General features: G+C 38.3%; 1 protein-coding gene across 7 annotated transcripts in view; it reads right to left on the bottom strand.

The window, feature by feature from the left end:
- The window catches only part of LOC150081658 (protein pangolin, isoforms A/H/I/S-like), a 558,802-nt gene that overhangs the window by 58,130 nt on the left and 479,760 nt on the right, over positions 1-20,912 (bottom strand). For 2 of the 7 annotated variants that reach the window (XM_090379522.1, XM_090379523.1), the window contains exon 9: positions 12,192-12,213. The exons of the other annotated variants lie outside the window; for them this stretch is intronic. In XM_090379522.1, the coding sequence (XP_090235648.1) occupies positions 12,192-12,213 (22 nt within the window). The remainder of the gene's footprint in view (positions 1-12,191; positions 12,214-20,912) is intronic. 7 annotated transcript variants of the gene reach the window in all.

The raw sequence follows: 20,912 nt of genomic DNA on the forward strand, positions 1-20,912 counted from the left end.
ACTGTTGGTACGTTTCTCTGGGGTTACTTCTATCCATATGCAGTACTTTGCATTTGTCAAAGTTAAACTTCAGTTGCCACTTCTTAGCCCATCTGCCGAAATTATCTAGATCCTGTTGCAGTAGCACACTGCCATAAACAACCCTGCCAACCTTTGTATCATCTGCAATCTTCGACATTAAGCCTGATATACCTTCATCAATATCATTGATAAATATACAAAACAACAGTGGACCCAACACCGAACCCTGTGGGACTACACTAATAACATTAGTCAACGAAGAGCAGCATCCATTGATTACCACCCTCTGTCTTCGCCCACTTAACAATCCTTTTATCCATTGTAGCAACTTACCTTTAATACCATTCTGCTCCAATTTGTACAATAGTCTTCCATGCACAACAGTGTCAAAAGCTTTCCCGAAATCCCAATATATGATATCAAAATTATTTTTTGCATCCAGTTCCTTTGTAACCGCATCATAATATCCTATCAAATTTGTCAGAAAAGACTTTCCCTTAACAAACCCATGCTGTGTCTGAATTATTGCTGCAGTCTTGTCTAGATGATACTGCAATGCATCTTTAACCAGTGACTCCATTATTTTACCCGGAACAGAAGTTAAACTAACTGGTCTGTAATTACTCGTGTCACAATTTGATCCCCCTTTGTGAACTTGGGATACAGTTGCATATCTCCGTGCATGGGGACCTCCCCTGAGTCCAAGGATGCTCTCATAATTAAGGTTTTGAGAACAAGTGGAGAAATACCATCAAGACCTGGAGCTTTCTTAGCATCAAGATTCATCAAAATCCTTCTGACATCCTTTTGATGGAAAAACACAGGAGCCATTGAATTGAGCGTGTTGGGAATGATGGGAGGTGTTTTACCAAGATCATTAATACATGAGTTGAAAAAAAAATGGACTTGGCTGAAGTGACAACAGAAACATCTGGTTTGGACAGAGGTGGTAGAAGATGGGCAAAAGTTGCAGCCAATAGCTTTGGCAAGAGACCAGAATGCTCGGCTGCCATTAGGGCAAGAAGCAAGTTTTCTACTCTTAACCTGTTCAAACTAGTTTGGACTGATTGATAACTGCTTTACAATTGTTGCAAGCTTTGGTGTAGGCAGAAAATGAAACTGAAGAATTAGGTTTGGTTTTTTTTTTTTTTAGGAGCATTAGCAACTAAGACCATATTGCTCCGGGAATATGTGGTGGTCATTCCCTGACCTTTCCGCATCCTCCGTATTTGGTGGTGACGGGTTCGAACCCCGGTATAATCAAGAAGCATGTGCTACGCACTGCTGCTCCTTCCCACCTGGCTACGGAGGCGCCCCCTGAAGAATTAGAAACAAGCCAATTACGATATGCAATGTTCTTCTCCTGAACAGCCTTAGCACATTTATAGGAAAACCAAGTTTTAAATAAAGGACGAGATTTTAAAGTAGAGTGTGTGATAAAGGATTCCATTCCTGCAAGAATAATTTCACTGACACGATCTGAGGAAACGTTGACATCAGAAGTTTTGAAACAGTAATCCGACCAAGGAAAAGAAGAAAAGAAATCTCGCAGGTCATCCCATTTTGCATTCTTTGTAACACCAAATAATATGAGGTTGGTAATAGCCATGAGATAAACGCTCCATTGGAAAAGAGACAATCACCAAGTTGTGATCTGAGGTGCCTAAAGGACCTCTCATTTCAACTGTATACTTAGAAGGGTTGTGTGTGAGAAAAATATCAAATGTGTTGGCTGTATGGATAGGATTGTCCGATATTCTTGTAGGTAAATGAACAATCTGTGCAAAGTCATTAGTAATTGCAAAAGCCTCAGCATCTCGACCAGCTGGGTCGGTATGACTAGAAAACGGAAACCAGCTGGAGTTGTGAACATTAAAATCATTGAGGAAAATTACCTCACTGTTAGGAATGTTGGAATGGAGAAAGTCAAGTTGCAAAGAGAGGAAGTCAAAGAGCTCCAAGTGATTAGTGGAGTTGGGAGAACGGTAGAGACAACAGATGAATTTGACACAATGAGGTAGAGAGATTTTAAGCCAGAGAAGATCGAAAAGAGGAGATTCCAAATTACCAAGTCTCTGACGGGGAATATCAGAATGGTCATATGCACAAGTACCACCTTTGAGGTGAAAGGAATCATACAGCGAATAATTTAGGCAACTGAGATGAGCAGTAGTTGAATCAACTTATAACTGAATTTCTATCAGAAAAAGAACATTGGGTTTGGCAGACTCCAAGTGGAAATGGACATCGTTGAGATTAGAATTGAGATTACGTATATTTGTGGAATGAATTAGGAAGTGTTTGGGAGGTTTAGATCTTTTCGCAGATAAGCTTACTCTATTAGTTGGACAATTCATGGTGCATTCAATAGTAAGAAAAAGTGTATGAAGTAATGAAATTTTTGGATATGGCATACACATGGTAAGCATATACCCAGATCCTTGACAAAACGTGGTCTTGACAGTGCCCCCCACATACACACTAGTCACTCCTTCTAGTCACTATCTGGCAGAGTAGAGGTAGCAAGATTATACACTAGCTGATCCGGAAGCCTCCTAGAGCGTTACCAATAGGTTTGGTCCGGTGCACTAACTAGCGGGCCGGCATGCGAACACCGTTTTAGAGCTGTACCCTCAAAATGTAAGAAAGATTGATTCTCGCCACGATGTTCATCATAACCTTAAAAGTCATTTTTTTTTTTTTTTTTTTTAGTAGTTGTTGGCGCATAGGTTTCTGTGGCCATAATGCACCTCCCAAGGTTTTTTTGCAGTACTTTGATCCAAGCCCGAAGCGGGAATCGAACCCGCGACCTTTGGATTTCCAGGCAGGCACTTTACCCACCTGGCTAGCCCGGTCGGCACTCAAAAGTCATCAATCATACTGCATGATGGAAGAGATGGGGAAGGGTTGACCGGAACTTAGCTCTGGAGACTAAAAATGGATTCCACCACTTCAAGCCTCGAATAAGCAAAGAGGTGGTATTGCACCGGTTGATGAGAGTCATCTACCACCTAGTACTGCTTGGTAACACAGAGGGGCGGCATTCCTCCACATGGTGTTGGCACCACACCTCGACCCCTGCTTATGTTGGTTCATATCTGGATGGTCACCCGCATGTGCTTGTGCATGGAAGTTATACCCAGGATTATTAACAGTTCCACCATCATGAAGGTGCAAGCAGAGGACCTGGCTGTCATAGACCGTCCAGACTTTGCCGAAATTGGGTCCTATTGAATTGAATGTCACCTGAATATCAGTTCCATCAGCGTTTTAGACTCCCAGGTAGCCAGTACAGCTTGTCTGGCATATCTGAGAGAATGTCTGTGACATCCTCAAGGACCATTGTGCAAATGATTATTTTGTTTATTGGGTAGCAATAACCAAATACAAAAGTACCAACTGTGTGGTACTACACTCAGGGAAAGAAAGTGAAAAAGACCGGATAATTGTGCAGTCAAATATGAAGTTCGCTGAGCAGTGCAGACGTACTGCCAGAGCAGGTTGTGGAGTCTTGTCAATGATATATTGGAATTTTGCTAGCAGGGACAGGGAGGTGATTATCCTGTTATACAAGGCAATGGTCAGGCCACACCTAGAGTACTGTGTACAGGTCTGGAGGCTTCATTTTAGGAAGGATGTAGAGTTGTTAGAACGAGTACAAAGATTGGTGAGGGGAACAAAGGGGTGCTCTTACCAAAAAAAGGCTTAAGTACTGTAAATTGCAGTGCCTGGAAAATAGGCACCTGCGAGGTGATCTGATTGAGGTGTATAAGACCTTGAATGGGTTGAGCAAGCTGAATGCTGATGGGATTCTTCCTCTTGCTCAGATTAAGAAACTGAGGAGACAGCTTCAAATTGAGGAAAGAGTTGTAAAATATATGTGCAGAAATTTGCCTTTAGCCAGTGGATAGTTGATTGGTGAAAGAGACTTCCATCTTTTGTTGTGTAAGCTGATAGCTTGTTTGTTTGTTTGTTGAGTTTTATTGGCGCATCAGCAACTTAGGCTATAATGCGCCAAAATCTTGTCAAAAAAATTAGTAAAAACATGAATTAGGTCACTAAATCAGGGTATAAAAACAAGTATAAACTGTAAAAGACAAATATCAGTACCCAAGTAACAATAATAAATCTTAAAATGTTTTTTAAATATGAGTAAAAAGGTTTACTGATTTTAGAAATCTAAAAATAGCAGACACATGGTCATTGTCGGATAAAATCTGACTGAGTGTATACGGCTCAGTCAGATGGTTAAAAGCGGTAAAACGAGCATTTCTAAAACTGGTACAGTCACATAAAATATGTTGAACCGATAAAATGGTGTCGCACTGCTCGCACATAGGAGGGTCATCAGCCCTCAGCAAAAGGGAGTGTGTAATATGGCAGTGTCCTATGTGGAGCTGAGCAAGAACAACTTCCTCTTTGCGATCCCTGCGTAAGCTGGACCGCCAAGGATGGATCACAGGCTTAATTCGACATAGTTTGTTTGTCGTAATCAGCCGATGCCACGAATATTGCCACTGAGATTGTAAATTATTACGGATCACTTGCCTGTAGTCTGTATAGGGGACTAACAGGTCAGGATTATCCGTCAGGGCTGCCAATTTGGCTGCAGTGTCAGCCAAATCATTTCCTCTAATCCCGATGTGACTGGGGATCCAGCAGAAGCGGATATCGAATCCACTTACATAGAGGCGGTATATTATCTGCTGAATTCGGGACAGGGTTGGATGATTAGTATGTGACATCGCTGTTAAAGCCTGTAGTGCACTCATTGAATCGGCATATATAATACACCGTTGGTAATGGTGTTTTCTTATGTGATCTAGAGCTAACTCTATGGCATGCAGCTCTGCAGTGTAAATGCTGCAGTCAATGGGTATCTGCTCTGATATAGTATTATTTGGAAAGACAGCAGCAAATCCCACATACGATTCTGACTTCGAGCCGTCTGTGTAAACTGGCAAAAAGTCAGAATGTTCTGCAAGGTGTTGTGAATAGAGCTGAAGGTAGACAGAATCTGGAGTATTAGACTTCGTCGCGATCTTGAGCGAGAAGTCACATGCTGGTGTTTGTGCATGCCAGGGTGGAAGGGGCTCCTTTGGTGATCGAGCAACCTTGTCTACTGAGATGTTAAGCTCATTGAGTAGCTCTTGAACACGAATGCCGAATGGGCGATTGGCGGTCCGTCGTGTGTTATAAAGATTTTCCCATCGTGGCTCGAAAACGGATGTCCACGTGGGATGGTCCGGCAGGGACTTCAGCTTGAAAGCATATTGTAGAGACAACTGCATTCGTCGAAGCGACAAGGATGATTCATTTGCTCCGACATAGACTTTGGACAGGTGATGTTCTAAATGCACCAGTAGCGATACGAATGGCTTGGTGATGGATGGGGTCAAGCCAACGAACAGCGCTTTTTCTGGAAGATGCATACACCTGAGACCCATAATCTAATTTTGAGCGTACAAGTGCACAGTACAGACGTAGTAGAGTGCATCGGTCTGCACCCCAAGAGGTAGAAGAGAGAGAGTGGAGGATGTTAAGCCCTCTCGTACACTTCGTACGTAGCTGACGAATGTGTTGAACAAATGTCAACTTTTTGTCAAAAATGAGTCCCAGGAATTTCGCCTCTGATACAACTGGAATGGTGCTTTGTCCAAGTCGTAATTCGGGCTCGGGGTGGAGGTTACGTTTGCGACAAAAATGGACGCAAACGGTCTTCTCCGGTGAGAACCTGAAACCATTGGCCGTGGCCCAGGTGTTAACACGGTCAATAGCTTGTTGCAGTTGTCTCTCAATAACCCTCATATTGCATGATTGAGAGAATATGCTGAAGTCATCGACATAGAGTGCACTGTTTATAGTTGGAGGAAGTTGTTCAGAAACAGAATTTATTTTAATGGCAAAAAGCGTAACACTTAAGACAGATCCTTGTGGTACCCCCTCCTCTTGGCAAAAAGGCCGCGAAAGGGAGGATCCTACATGAACTTGGAAATAACGGCAGGATAAAAAATTTTTAATAAAAATGGGAAGGTGGCCTCTCAGACCGAGATTGTAAAGGTCTTTTAAAATACCAAATCTCCAAGTTGTGTCGTACGCTTTTTCCATGTCAAAGAAGATGGACACCAAGTGTTCTCTTTTTAGGAAAGCATCACGGATTGATGTTTCCAGTCTAATTAAGTAGTCCAGTGTGGACCTGTTTCTTCGGAAGCCGCACTGAAAGAGGGAGAGAAGGTTGTTCGATTCTAAATACCATAAGAGACAAGCATTGACCATTCTCTCCAATATTTTGCACAGACAGCTGGTCAGAGCAATAGGACGATAGTTTTTCGGACATTTAGGATCCTTTCCCGGCTTAGCAAAAGCAAGTATAGTTGCCTTGCGCCAGGTATCCGGAAAGTGCTCTTCAAGGAAGATTCTGTTATACATGAAAAGCAAACAGTCCATGGATTCTGGTGAAAGATGTTTGATCATTTCATAATGGATGTTGTCTGGTCCAACAGCAGTAGCCCTTGTATGGGCAAGTGCTGTTTTTAGCTCGTGGATAGTAAATGGTCCATTATATGGGTGGGAACCCTTCGATGTGAACTTAAGGGCCTAATTTTCAGTCTTGCACTTTAAGACCAGAAATTCTGGGGAGTAAGATGACGTTGCAGAGATGTTAGAAAATGTTTCCCCAAGAGCATTGGCTATTGCAGTAGAGTCTGCAATAGTACATCCATTATATTCAAGGACCGATGAGGGGTGTGCTGTGTATTTACCCTTCATTTTCCGGATTTTTTCCCAGACTACCTTAGAGTTGGTAGACTGGTTAATAGATGATGTAAAACGGATCCACAATTCCTTTTGACTCTGACGACGGATGTAGCGTGCTTTGGCTCGTGCACGTTTAAAGGCTATAAGGTTGGTCGTGGTAGGATATCGGCGGAATATCCCCCACGCTTTGTTTTGAGCCTTTTTGGCTGCTGTGCATTGTGAATTCCACCATGGTTTGGGAAATGGTGGAAACCGGGCAGATGTTTTTGGAACAGCATTTGCAGCTGCTTGGACAATATTTTCTGTGATGTACTTAACTACATCATTGATAGGCTCCTGACTGACTGTGCTAAGATCAAAATTTGCCTGATGTTGGAAGGCAGTCCAGTCAGCCTGATCAATCTTCCAGCGTGGTAACCCGAAGGGAAGACATGGTCTACCACTGTGTAACAAGGTTATCACAGGGAAGTGATCACTTCCGTATGGATTCTCCTCCACTTCCCAAGTGAGTGAAGGGAGTAGAGAAGGGGAGCAGATAGAGAGATCAATGGCAGAAAAAGTACGGGTAGGCATGTGGAAGAAGGTATTTGTTCCAGTATTTAGAAGGGAAAGGTCATTGTCATTGAGCATACGCTCTATGACTCGTCCCCTTCCGTTGATGTTAGCACTACCCCACAGGGTGTTATGTCCGTTAAAATCCCCAAGAAGTAAGAAAGGGGGAGGCAGCTGCATTAGAAGATCATCAAGGTCTGCCTGGGAGATGTCAGTCCCAGGTGGCAAATGGAGCACACTGAAAGACGAATTGCAACAGCCTCTATGCTGGTTGTAATTAGCAAGGGCTGCACTGGGGTCTGGTTACCCACAAGGATAGCCACTCCCCCATGTACAGAGCCATCCGCAATTCTATCCTTTCGAAAAAATGTGATGTTGTGCATGGTGGGATCATCATTTGCCTTTAGATATGTCTCCTGCAAGCAAAAGCAAACTGGCTCGTGCTTTTGCAGGAGGGCCTTGATGTCATCAATATTTTGCTGGAATCCACAATTCCGTTGTAGGAATTTAGCCATTATTTTGGCTTGGTGGGTCCATCAGGCGGCTTCCGAGGTGCTGAGGGCTTACTTTTATGAGTCTTGGATTTATCTTTTTTGGGGAAGAATGGACGCTGTCCCGTGTCCATTTCTTCCTTCGCAAAGAGTTCCAAGACTGAATCTTCGGGTACCTCCTTCTGCTCGACATCCATCTTTTCTTGGGTACTAGGGGGGACTTCCCCTTTCTTATTCTTTTCTTTCATAATTACCTTTGTTACTTGTGGAGCATTAGGAGGTACCGATATAGGAGTGGCAGCTGATTGGTCCTTTTGTGCAGGTTTTTTAGAACTTAAGAGATAGCGCGCGATGGGGGTGAAAGACTCCTTTGGAGGAATGGTCATGTCCGTCTGAGTTCCGACGGAACATCTCCCTGCTACCTTCTGGGCGTAGGTAGGTTTGTTGATATTCAGGGGTTTGACCGATTTCCTTGCCTCCTGGTATGATATATTTAGCTCTGCCTTCAGCCGTTGAATTTCTTTTTCTTCTTTCCACCTCTGGCATGCTCGTGAGTAGGCCGGGTGTTCGCCTTCACAGTTAATACAGGTGGGTTTTGCGGCTGAACATGCTGTTGTTTCGTGGTCCTTTGCACCGCATCGAGCGCATGCAAGGACTCCACGGCAGGCCATTTGAGAATGTCCATACTTCTGGCATTTAAAACACCGTAAAGGGTTCGGAACGTATGGACGCACTGAACAGTTGATGTATCCAGCTTTTATCTCGTCAGGAGGTTTAGGAGAGTTAAAAGTCAGGATAACGCTCCTGGTTTTAACTATTTTTCCATCCCTTCGCGCAGTAATTCTCTTGACGGCAATAACTCCCTAGTGTTTTAATTCGGAGCAGATTTCCTCCTTGGTTACGTCGAGAAGGTCCCACTCTGAAATGACACCTCTCGATGAATTGAGTGTTCTGTGTGGTGTCACTGTTATAGATATTCCTCCGATTGATGTTGTTCGGAGTAGATGTTCAGATTGCCTGTCATTTTTAGTTTCAATTAAAAGGTCTCCAGAACGAAGCCTCTTAACTAATTTGGGTGAACCTGCTAACCTGTCTAACCCTTTTTGAATAAAAAAGGGCGACATTTTACCAATCGGTGTCTCTTTGGTAGAATGCATGATTAAGAACCTTGGGACAGGCCCTGATGGTAATTCCGTTCGCTGCCTCTTTTTAGCAATAATGCTATCTGTATCTGTGTCTAAATTTTCAGATAGGGACTGGGTTGGGGCCCCTGAAGGAGTAAGTTCATCAGGATTCATATAGTTTTTTAAATTGTTCAGTGCCCGGGCTCCCCACCCACCACGGAGCCCAAAGGGACGCCCACTACCCGGCATGCAATAAATGCGCTCGGGAGTGGAACAGCAGGGCTACCCAGACACTATACCCGCACCGCCGCCAGCCTGAATCCTGTCCCTCGGACCATGAAGGTAGGGGCGTGGCATTGGCACGGTTGATCCTCGCAGGCGAGCCTACTAGCCGGGCCTTCCAGGACCACCCGTCTTGTCGAAGCAGGGCCAAAGTGGTGTATTGAAGCTGGGCCCCTCAACCACCAGGATCCCCCTTTCTGAATTTCCACGGGTCGCAGCGCACGCCAAACACGCCGGATTCCATTGATGTAAGCCTGGAACCTGGGCTGTGGGCGTTGGATCCCAGTGATGCTAGTCTGGAAGTCCAGCAGCGTCACTGGGAGGTCCCCTCACCACGTACAGGTGCCCACGTCGAGGGGAAGTTGATAGCCTAAATAAATTTAAGGCTGGGCTGGACAGGCATTTGGAACGAATGGAGGGGTGAAATGGGAGGGGTTTTTTTTTTGGCTGATGCTGCATAAGCTTTCTATCTTGCATCGTATGCCTTTACTAATGCTAATGAAAAGAGATATATCAAATGAAATGCAAATTAACTAAAACATCAATAGTATTAGATTTCAAATCAAAGAATTTCATCACAAAATTATTAACAACAGAAAGACAGATGCCACAACTGCCTTTATAACTATTATTTATATGCAAACTAAGTAGATCATAAAACTAAAGTTAGCACAAGAAACTTTACATCCTAATATTCAGAGAGTAAAGTTACTTACTGGCAATGGAAGAATAACAAACAGATAAAAAAGTTGTGTGAGAATAATATTTTAGTAACTTCAAGAATAATCTTATTTTTGAAGTAGTAGTAGTAGTAGTGGCATGTGATGCAAGAAAGCAAGTGTATGAGCTTATGCAGCGTCAGCCAAAAAAAAAAAAAGTTCTGATAATACAAAGTAAATGGCAACCTATAAACTCTCAAAAAGCTGTGTAGAATGCTATTTCCCTGTTGAATAAGCTCAAAAATTTGAAAATTTTTCTTTTCACAACACTCCTATGCTACAAATAAAGTGATAAAAAGACTCATGAAGAAAAAACAAGGCCACCAAAAACAAAACAACAGTGATTGCTTAGATCAGTGTTTTCCAACTTTCTTGAGTAATGAACACTTTGGAATTGGTAAGAAATTGATGGAACACCACATGCATGCATGTGTGTGTGTGTGTGTACATGCAACTTTTTAAATATAAACTTTATTTAATTCATCCTAAAAATAACTTTTGTTTTCATGATCTAAAAACAAATTTCAAATAAATTACTTCGTGAGAATCTGTTTTTAGTACATATATATTGCATGTATATATATATATTTTTAAATATACATACTTTTATTTGATACATTACACTGCACAAACATTAAACAAATCCCTTCAACAGCACTAACACAAAGATAAACTATAGTCAGAATGATGGACACACAAGCACTGCTTTTACCTGCTTCAGTGGTGAATAAGGTGTTTTGTTTGCCTTAGGAAATGCGCTAATGTCACACTCTTCCAGTTGATAATACCCAATGTGGAATTTAAGCATGCACCTCAAATATAACTACCTCTGTGTGAACAATTAATTGATACAGTATGAAAAAGCAGTCACATCGAATTTCATGGATAAAAAGGCATATCTAGTTTCTATCTTTTTTCTTTTTTGAAAACTGGCACTATCTAGATGGTGCTATATATATATGTTTTTTTTTATAAATTATATACTTTATATACAAATAAATATTTCTTCAAAGTTTTTTTATTTTATTTTATTACTTTTTTTAGTTCTTATATCTGGAAAACAGATTTTTTAAATGATTTTATTAAAAAAATTATAATAATGTTAATAAAAAGTACTACAAAGTAACTCAAAGTACACAAAGTGTGAATGCACTGTTGACTCCAATGCAAAAAAATAAATAATTTAAAAAATATATTAAAAATTAATATTTATTAGAATTACATCAGTGCAAATTTTAGTACCCCTTCAGTATGATCCCGACTTTCACTTTGTATCACCAAATATGTCAGGATTGGAGAAGTGAGGCCATTAAAAATTTGATCTCTCTGTGTCAGTGTATAAATTATAATGTACATTCACTCCTGTAATTGATCTGTGGAGTGCTAAACATAATATTTATGGTTTTTTTTTTTTTTTTTTTTATCACTGCTTGTGTTGGAAGGGAGGCAGCTGGATAATAATTTTTTGGTTATCAAGGCTGCCATTATTAAATATATTTTTCTTTCTTTTATTCGATATATATGTATAATGTCAAAATAAAGCATAGCATTTCAAAGTACACAATTTTAAATGACTTCTTCCTTATTGCAAACCTAGTGATTAGGGCTGTCTGAATGATTCTTTGGAATGCCTACTGAAAGTTAAATTACACATATGCATGAATATTTATAAAAATGAGCTTCTAATAATAATTAAATTTCTTTATAAAGTGTTCTCGTGATAAAATTTAAAGATTAATTTATAAAAAACTAACAATTTATTTTTCATATATATAAATAAATGCTGGCATATATAATTTTCTGTAGCTGCTAAAAAACAAAAGGTAATGATAATAAAAGCATTTAAAAAAAATTTCACATACACAAGCAGATCATTCACAAACATGCTGCTGCTCATATGGTTCTAGCAATTGCTCACAAAACCAACCAAAGGTCATATTGAAAAAGGAGGGGGGAAAAAATTAATAACAAACACTCATGCTATGATTCTGCCACTTGTTCAAAAAATAAAAATAAATAATAATAAAGAATAAATCTAACCTATTGAAAATATGACACTAAAAAAAAGAAAAAGTACACATATCAATACAAAAAAAAAAGTACCACACATGGTTAGAAATGTGAGAAATTGCTAGCAACAGCTAAAAGTTTCTAAGCCTTTGCAGCCACTTCACTACTACGGCATATGGCATTCATTCTCTACATATAAGACAAAGCAGCCATCTGAATTTAAAAACTTTACTTACAGGTGATCAGACCTACCCCAAGCTGCATGTTTGTGTAAATAATACAAAACTTAAAAAGATGTTTTAAAATTTCAAAATACTATTTCTTTTAAGCCTATTCATTCTACAATATCTATTAATTACATACAAACAGTAATAAAAACAACATTATACAATCTTGTATTTAATGAAATTTCATCTCACCATTAGCTACTTAAATGTCAGTCACTATTAGCTACATTTCTGTAAATTTACAGAATAAAATATATCAGTATTAGTCATATGGCACAAGGAAGCCGCAGGCTTTTGCTGCACCAGCCAAAAAAATATATATATAAAATATAATAAACTATCTGGGTAAATCTCACCTTATCTAGCTGACCTTCAAATTTCCCCAAAGCTATTAGTCTCAATTACCCACGGAAAAAACTTATTCCAACATATAACAGCTCACTGGCTAAAAGAAAACTTCCATTATGTGTTACTTGAATTTATGGATCCTAGATCTGGTATCATTTCAAAAAATGAATTTTTTCACCATCATCTTACTATTCCCTCTCTGAACCATATAAAGCTGAACAGCCCACAAATTCAAAGTCTTACCTCATATGGACATCCTTTTGCTGCTCTCACCAGACACATTGCCCACCTTTGAACCCTTTCAATGTGGCTTTTTTTTTTTTTTTTTAGCCCACATAGTTAAATACACTATTCCAAGTGTAGTCTTACAACTGATTTATGCAGAACGGTTATGTCCTCCCTAAATCTAGAAGCAAATGTTCAATAGAACACTATGGATCTTCCTTGCTGCCTGTTGCAACCCAGAAATAACGTCTAAGTTATTCCTGGGTTGCTATTCCCTCATTTTGCTGCATTAAACCTAGCTGTGACTTTTCTGTCAACGTTGAATCCAGGACCCTCCAAGATGTTCTGAAGAAGCATTGTTCGGTGGTAATTATTACACTCTCTCCCAGTCTTGAAATTATCTGCAAATTTTGACATTCCATCTTCTGTTCCTTTGTCAACATCATTTAAGAAAAGTCAGACAAAAACAGTAGTCTGGTCCCAGTACTGATCCCTAGAAGAGTCCACTGATGACAGTCCTAAATCCTCTTAAGAATCTTATTTGCGATCTCAACATGTTCTGGCTTACAAAGTCTCGTCTTGTGCAGGACTGAATCAAATGATTTATTCAAATCCAAATAAACAGTACTGTAATTATTTCCTACTTTCCTATTCTGTCAAAATAGCTAACATGATTTTCAAAACTGTGCTGTTTACACTTCAGAATTCTATCTAAATAATCCTGTATCGTACACTTGTCACTGCCTCCATGACTTTCCCTACCAATGAAGTCAGACTGAATGGTCTGTAGTTATCCACTCTGTTATAAGAACTGCCATTATGTGTTAGTAATATGTTGAAACTTCTCCAGTCCAAAGGAATCTCTTGAGTCCAGTGATGCCCTCATAATTAATTTTCATGATTCAGTGCATTCTCTTGCTACCTTCCTCAAAATTAATGGATATATGCCATAAATCCATGAGCTTCACAGTTGCCTTTAGGCTTGAAAGTTTATCCAATATACAATCTTCTGTAATTTCAGTATAGCTATTTTCATACTGGCTAGTTCACCTACAGTTTTTCCTCATCGTGAAAAATTATGTACAGTTCTTTTTCAATTTATCTGCAACATCAGCTGGGTTATATAAGCCTTTCCCAAGACCAGGTCTGATCAGATTAATTCTTTTTAGGCACATTAGCATATATGCATAATGTACCTATTGTCTTCATCATGTCCATCCATCCACCTGCATGTAACAACCTAACTCCTGGTGGACAGGTTTTCATGAAATTTTATATTAGGGACTTTTAAAAAAGATTTGTCGAGCCATTGCTAATTTCATTAAAATCAGGCCAACAGGAATCCGACAATATTTTCTTTTTATCATAAATATCACATAGGATATCCATATACTGTATATTATAGTTGAAGAACTGGATGTTATATCTCTTGACATGTTTTTTTTTTTTTTTTTTTTTTTTTTGTAGTTGTTGGCGCATCGGCTTCTGTGGCCATAATGCACCTTCCAAGGTTTTTGCAGTACTTTGATCCAAGCCCTAGGCGGGAATCGAACCCGCGACCTTTGGGTTGCAAGGCAGGCACTTTACCCACCTGGCTAGCCCGGCCGGCTTCTTGACATGTGTTGATTCATACATTAAACTTTTAGCTGTTTTAGATATAAGTACTTTCTCATGGCCTCCTTTTATGCACTATTAAACTGGCCAACTCTACGTTCATCCATCATGGTATCCTTCTCATGCTATATTTTATTAATTATATATGCATTCGTGGCTTCTATGACTATTGCTTTAAAAGGTATTCCATAAATCTAACGTATTCGCCATCTGTGTGCTATATCCCCAAATGATAGAAGCCATGTAGTGCCTTAAGACGTCAGTCTCCTTTCCTGCAATTAAAACCCATGCCTTTGCCTTTAAAAACTGTGACCTCTTTGTCCTCATCCTCCAACTTAGAACTACATAATCACTGTCTGCTAATGATCCTCTATTGTTACTCCTTTGAATACAGCAAATAAAAGAAATGTAGCTAACGAATTCACTTAAACTGCTATACTCAAAATTACTACAAGCAAAATTTATGTTTTTCATATTTGCAAGGTGTTTATGATGCATGTAAATTTAGAGCAAAAGTTTCAAGAATACAAGAGATATAAAATAATCATTATACACTGATTGAAAGTGTCTCAGTGTGTACAAGGCAGATAATATAGAGACAACTCTGTACTGAACAAATAAAAAAAAATAAAAAACGATACTGTCAAATAAAAAGCAATATTGCCAAAGGAAAAATACACTGCTATTTATTCAAAATTTGAGCCACTACACATATGGCCATTTCATATGACTGTTTTGGTGCTTACTAGCACCTCTGGATAAAGTGCCATTAAGATTAGACACACCAGATTAGAGTACGCCAATCTTTTTCAAACCGTTGACAATTGCATTGCATGCAGAATTTCATGAGTTTAAATAAAACATCTTCAAGGCACTTTCCAGATACTTTCAAGGGTGACAACAATGTGAAGGAGCAGTTCTCTCAAATATCTAATTACAATCTAGGAAATATTATCATCCACCAATAATGGCCTGCTATGTTTAAATTGAATATTCTATACTCTGCTCTCCATTCACTTACTCTGTCCATGTATGTCCATTGGACACTATTAAAGGACTGCCTGACAAACCATCTATACCATATCCCACCAAGCAGAGATCAGCAAGAACAGTGGTCAAGAAGAAAGAAGGTCATCTTGCTTGCAAGTCTTGCAATCTATGTGCCCTGTATATTGTCAGAAAATCAGTTTCAATTCCTTTGTAACTAGTGGCAACTCTTCTATTTTGTATCATTATAGAATAATCACTTCCTGAGTAATTCTCGTGGCAGGTAGATAAGAAATGATAACTGTCCTTATCACTTTTAAAAAACATTTAAGTTATGTTAACCTTTCTTTTTAAATATAATTTTGTCGGTTTAAAGTTGTAAGCCATCCTTTCATACAAGGAGAGAGTAATTTATTTTGATTATGTATTCTGTTTATATTCTGATGTGACCATGCAGATCAGAGTCTGGACAACTGTACTTGATGCATTCAAATTTTGCATCCCAACATCAGAGTGACACTATGTTCCTGATATTCCTATGTCAGCATTTGATGACCTAACCAATATTTCAAATTCAACAAATTTATTTAAAAATTTCCAATACTTCTAGCATTAGCTTATGTGCATGCTAGTTATTATGTGCCTATTTTCAAAAGCCTACATAAAATTTCTAGTTCCATGTGTACCTGCAGACTATGTAATTCCAACCCCACTCCACTGCCTGGGCCACTAGATGTGCCAATAGCAGCAAAGCAGAAATTAATTCCACTCTTTTCCTAATGGCTGTGATTAAAATATAAGTATATGTATCTGTGTGATCCCCCCCCCAAGTTTTCTGAACCACTTTGTCTCGATAGGATCAGTAAATATACTTGCACCCCTTTCTATTCAAGCGTAACCAAATTTCTAAAACCCCTTTTTTTCATCAAGCACAGGCCATGCTTAGATAGTAGGATATGAATTTAAAAAATTATACCCCGTGAGTTTTGCCCACAGTTGCCCACCTCTGACTTTTGGAAAGCAGGTGATTCCATAATTTTTATCTGTATTTGTAAAATAATAAGAGAAGTTTACCTCAATATAGTATATAGAATACTACTGTATGATGCTCCAGAAATTAAAACGAAAAAATCAAAAAACTTACATTAGAGTAAAAAATAATTTTAAATATAATTAAAAATCAATTTAACACAATAAAACTCAATTTAACGCAATTAAAAATAAGAAAATTAATTAAAAGAATTTAACGAAAAAAAAATTGCAAAACGATTTTCCTTCCTGAAGCTGACAACGCTTTTCGACTGTATGTCGTGATCACAGGAATGAAAATTACCAAGGGGTGAGTATGAAACTTAAATAGAGATTATTTGTCTTTGCGCATGCGCGTAAAAGCCCATGAATCAGAGATGAGATGTGGCCGACAAACATTAACAGAATTTTCGTGCAATTTAATTTCTACGGTTTCTGCAATTAATAGTCACGTATAATTACGTTGGACACTAAGTATTTTGGCTTCGTTAAATAAAAAAGTATGTTTTTTGTTAACAGCATGAAAGGCTAATTCTAACGCTGCTGAACGAGAAGCACGAACTGAGGCCACATGTTGATTAAAGCGAATATTCAAAGGAAAATTCATCAAATCCTGGTAAGACGAGTCGATACACTGCAAGAAATATTGTATACCAGGTCATTAATTTATGTTGCGAATGAGGAAAATACTGAGCGATTGTTCAGTATAGTATGTAATTTCCATACTGGCCTGGCCATAATTTTAAATTCGGTATCTTTAAAGAATCTGTTAAGCTGTTTGTGCCACTGTTCAACATATGGGGCAGAAAGAAAGTATTTTTTGATATTACTATTGTTGGTTGGTGTAGTATTTTTAATTGTGTTAAATTGAGTTTTATTGTGTTAAATTGATTTTTAATTATTTTTTAAATTATTTGTTACTCTAATGTAAGTTTTTCGATTTTTTCGTTTTAATTTCTAGAGAGTATCATACGGAAGTGTTCTACGTACTATATTGACGTAAACCTCTCTTATTATTTTACAAATATTGATATAAATGTAAAACGTATTGAGCATTACAACTCTGGTTCATACTATATAATTTTTATCAGAAAAAAAGCAGGATGAAGAAAGGATTGATTATTTATTTATTTATTTTAATATAGATTTGGACTTGAAATTAAATTTCAATAAAACATACACACTTTATATTAAGATACAGCCATAAGATTGTTTACAAGTACAACATGTTTTCATACATTATCACAGTTAGCATTTTTTCTGTCTGTGGATTGTCTGTTACACATCAATTAAATATGACTGTTTCAAGGAAGATACTCATGCAGACTTCCCTCTCCAGAAATCTTGGATCAAAGTTTTGTTCATAACAACTGCCACATTATCTAGAATTGTAGCTCCATAACGTTTTCCTAAGTTTCATCAGAAAAGGAAGATTTAACCAATTTTATTCTTTTTACCTGGTTGAATATCTTCTTTACTCAGCACTGCTATGTGGAATTGTTAAATTGCCAAGCATGACTATACAAGGTTTGATCAAAAAGTTTAGTAAATATTACAAAAAATTTATTTTATTCAATGATAAATGTTTACATTACTAATATTCTTCTGCAACCACACACATTCCATTGTACCTGCTACTGATAAAAACATTTTTGAAAATCTTTTGTGAATGCTTTTGGGCAGTTCATAGTATTTGATTGGATTTCTTGAATTAACTCAAACTGTTTTCCTTTTGTGTTCTGTTTTAATTTTGGGAATAACCAAAAATTGCATTGTGCTAAATCAATCAATAAATTGCCAGATGGCACATGATACAATTTTTTCATTTTCAATATGCAACAAATGAGAAAAGTGTTCACTCACTGCAATTTTCAGCTAGACTGGCATGTAACAAATTAAAACTCCATGTGTACATGCTAAAACAATGTTATTGTGAGCCCTGCTCACAATCTTTTAGTTAATGCTATTTCGAAAATCTTGTGTTGATATTTTAGTTAATGCTATTTCAGAAATCTTGTTATATGTTTAAGAATTTTAAGGCCATTCATTCACCAAACTTTTTTGATCAAATATTGTATTTCAAGTTTCCTTCTGTATTTGTCAGTTCCCCAACAGAAGACCACTATACATCAATTCTTTTTTCATTTATTATAGCTGCTAATCCTCAGAGTGAAATTAACAGAACTGTAAAACATCTACTTCTTCATCTATTTCTGTCTCTTTAATTACACTGAGAAGTACTGGAAACTTCTCAACAAAAAAATTTCAAAACTGAAAATGATGAAATTTGTTCTCAGTATTTATAAGAACATCATTTTATCAAAGCCTTCTCTTCCAAAATTCTAGGGTGGCAGAATGAACCATAAACAAAACAGATAGCTCACCTCTTCGTGGTAGTGACAGGAACTTGACACAGCTCCCCCCCCCCCCGGCAGGTTCCTGTGCTGGAACATGAGCTGCTGCTTAAACACAAACCCTACATAACTCATGACTGGCTTAGCAGTATTTTCTTCTGTGAAGCAGCATGAACCCTGCTTGGCATTTGGCAGGTTTGTAGGAGACCTATAGCAGGTATCGCTATGGAATTACTCAACAGAGATTGGTTAAACTTGATATATACACACTATCTTAATCTCCCCCCATATAGTTATACAGTATATTTTCTCCAATATTAGCAAAGATTTCAGTGTGTAATTCAAGCAGGAAATAGCTGGCTATCTCTTGTAATCCCAGCACACTTGGCTGCACATTTGCTAAACTGCCCTTCAATTTCCTTGGCTGCTACTGGAATACATTTTCAGCTGAGCACTATCAAAACCGATACCTTCTGAATAAAAAAATTTGAGCAAACACCAAATTCCTCCATAAGTCAACCAAAATGCATACATATGCAGTTCTAGCATCTTCACAGGTTGAGGAGAAAAATAGAGAAATTCCAAAAGAGACTGCAGAGAGGACAAGGAAAGAATTAGCATTAGTTCGGGCATATGATACAAAAAAGCAAGCTTATACAGAATCAGTTAAAAAAAAAAAAACCCACTTCCCATTTCACCCATCCATTCATTCCAAATGCTTGTCTAGTTTTGCCTTGAAATTATTTAAGCTATTAACTTCCACAACAACAGATGGAAGTTTGTTCTAGCAATCAACTATCCACTGGCTAAAGGCAAATTTCCACACATATTCAACAACTGTCTTTTCTCAATTTCAGTTTATGCCCCCTCAGGTTTGTAAAATGAGCAAGAGGAAGAATCCTATCAGCATTACTACCTGCTCAATCCATTCAAGGCCTTATACACCTCAACCAGATCACCTCACGGGTGCCTAGTGTACAGATGCTGCAATTTACAGAACTTAAGCCTTTCTTCCTTTGTTTCCCTCACCACTCTTGTTGCCCTTCTCTGTACTCATTCTAGCAACTCTACATCCTTCCTAAAATGGGGCTTCCAGACCTATACGCAGTACTCAAGGTGTGTGGCCTGACCATTGCCTTATAAAAGGTAATAATCACATCCTTATCCCTGCTCGCAAAATTTCTGTATATCATTGAAACCCCATGCCCCTACTCTGGCAGCCTGTCTGCAGTGCTCAGAAAACTTCATACCTGACTGCACAATTACCCCCAGATACCCATATGCAGTACTTTGCATTTGTCAATGTTAAAATTCAGTTGCCACTTCTCAGCACATCTGCCCAACTTTTCCAGATCTTGTTGCAGCAGATAATGTCATTACTGCATTTAACAACCCTGCCAGCCTTTGTATCATCTCCAAACTTTGACATTAAGCTTGATATACCTTCATCAATATCACCGATAAATATACAAAACAACAATGGGGCCACCAATAATAACATTAGTCCACAAAGAGAAGTGTCCATTGATTACCACTCTCAGTGTTCTCCCACTCAACCATCCTTTTGTCCATTCTAGCAACTTGTCCTTAATGCCATACTGCTCCAATTTGTACATTAGTCTTCCATGTGCATCAAAAGCTTTCCTGAAATCCAAGTATATGATATCAAAATTATTTTTTGCATCCAGTTCCTTTGAGACCATATCATAGTATCCAATTGAATTTACAAGACAAGACTTTCCCATAACAAACCCATGCTGTGTCTGAATTATTACTGCAATCTTGTCTAGATGATCCTGCAATGCTTCTTTAACTAGTGACTCCATTATTTTTGCCCGAACAGAAGTTAAACTAACAGGTCTGTAATTACTTCTGTAATCCTTTGATCCCCCTTTGTGAATTAGAGATACATTTACACATCTCCAGTCTGTGGGGATTCTCCAAGTCCAAGGATCCTCTTATATAATTATGGCTAAGTATTTGCTTGCATGCTTCCTTTGTCACCTCCTTTAATATAACTGAATAGATCCCATCCATCCCATCCTTTCTTATGTTTAACTTCAACAATTTCTCCTCCACTTCACTCTGTTATTACAAAATCATTTAACTCCCTGTTAGAGTTTGATAAACATCTGGCCCTGTCCTTCTTGAATAACTCCTCACGTGTGAATGT

The sequence above is a fragment of the Mastigoproctus giganteus genome, chromosome 8 (assembly GCF_048544385.1).
Source record: "Mastigoproctus giganteus isolate SK-2022 chromosome 8, ASM4854438v1, whole genome shotgun sequence".
Lineage (NCBI taxonomy): Eukaryota > Metazoa > Arthropoda > Arachnida > Uropygi > Thelyphonidae > Mastigoproctus > Mastigoproctus giganteus.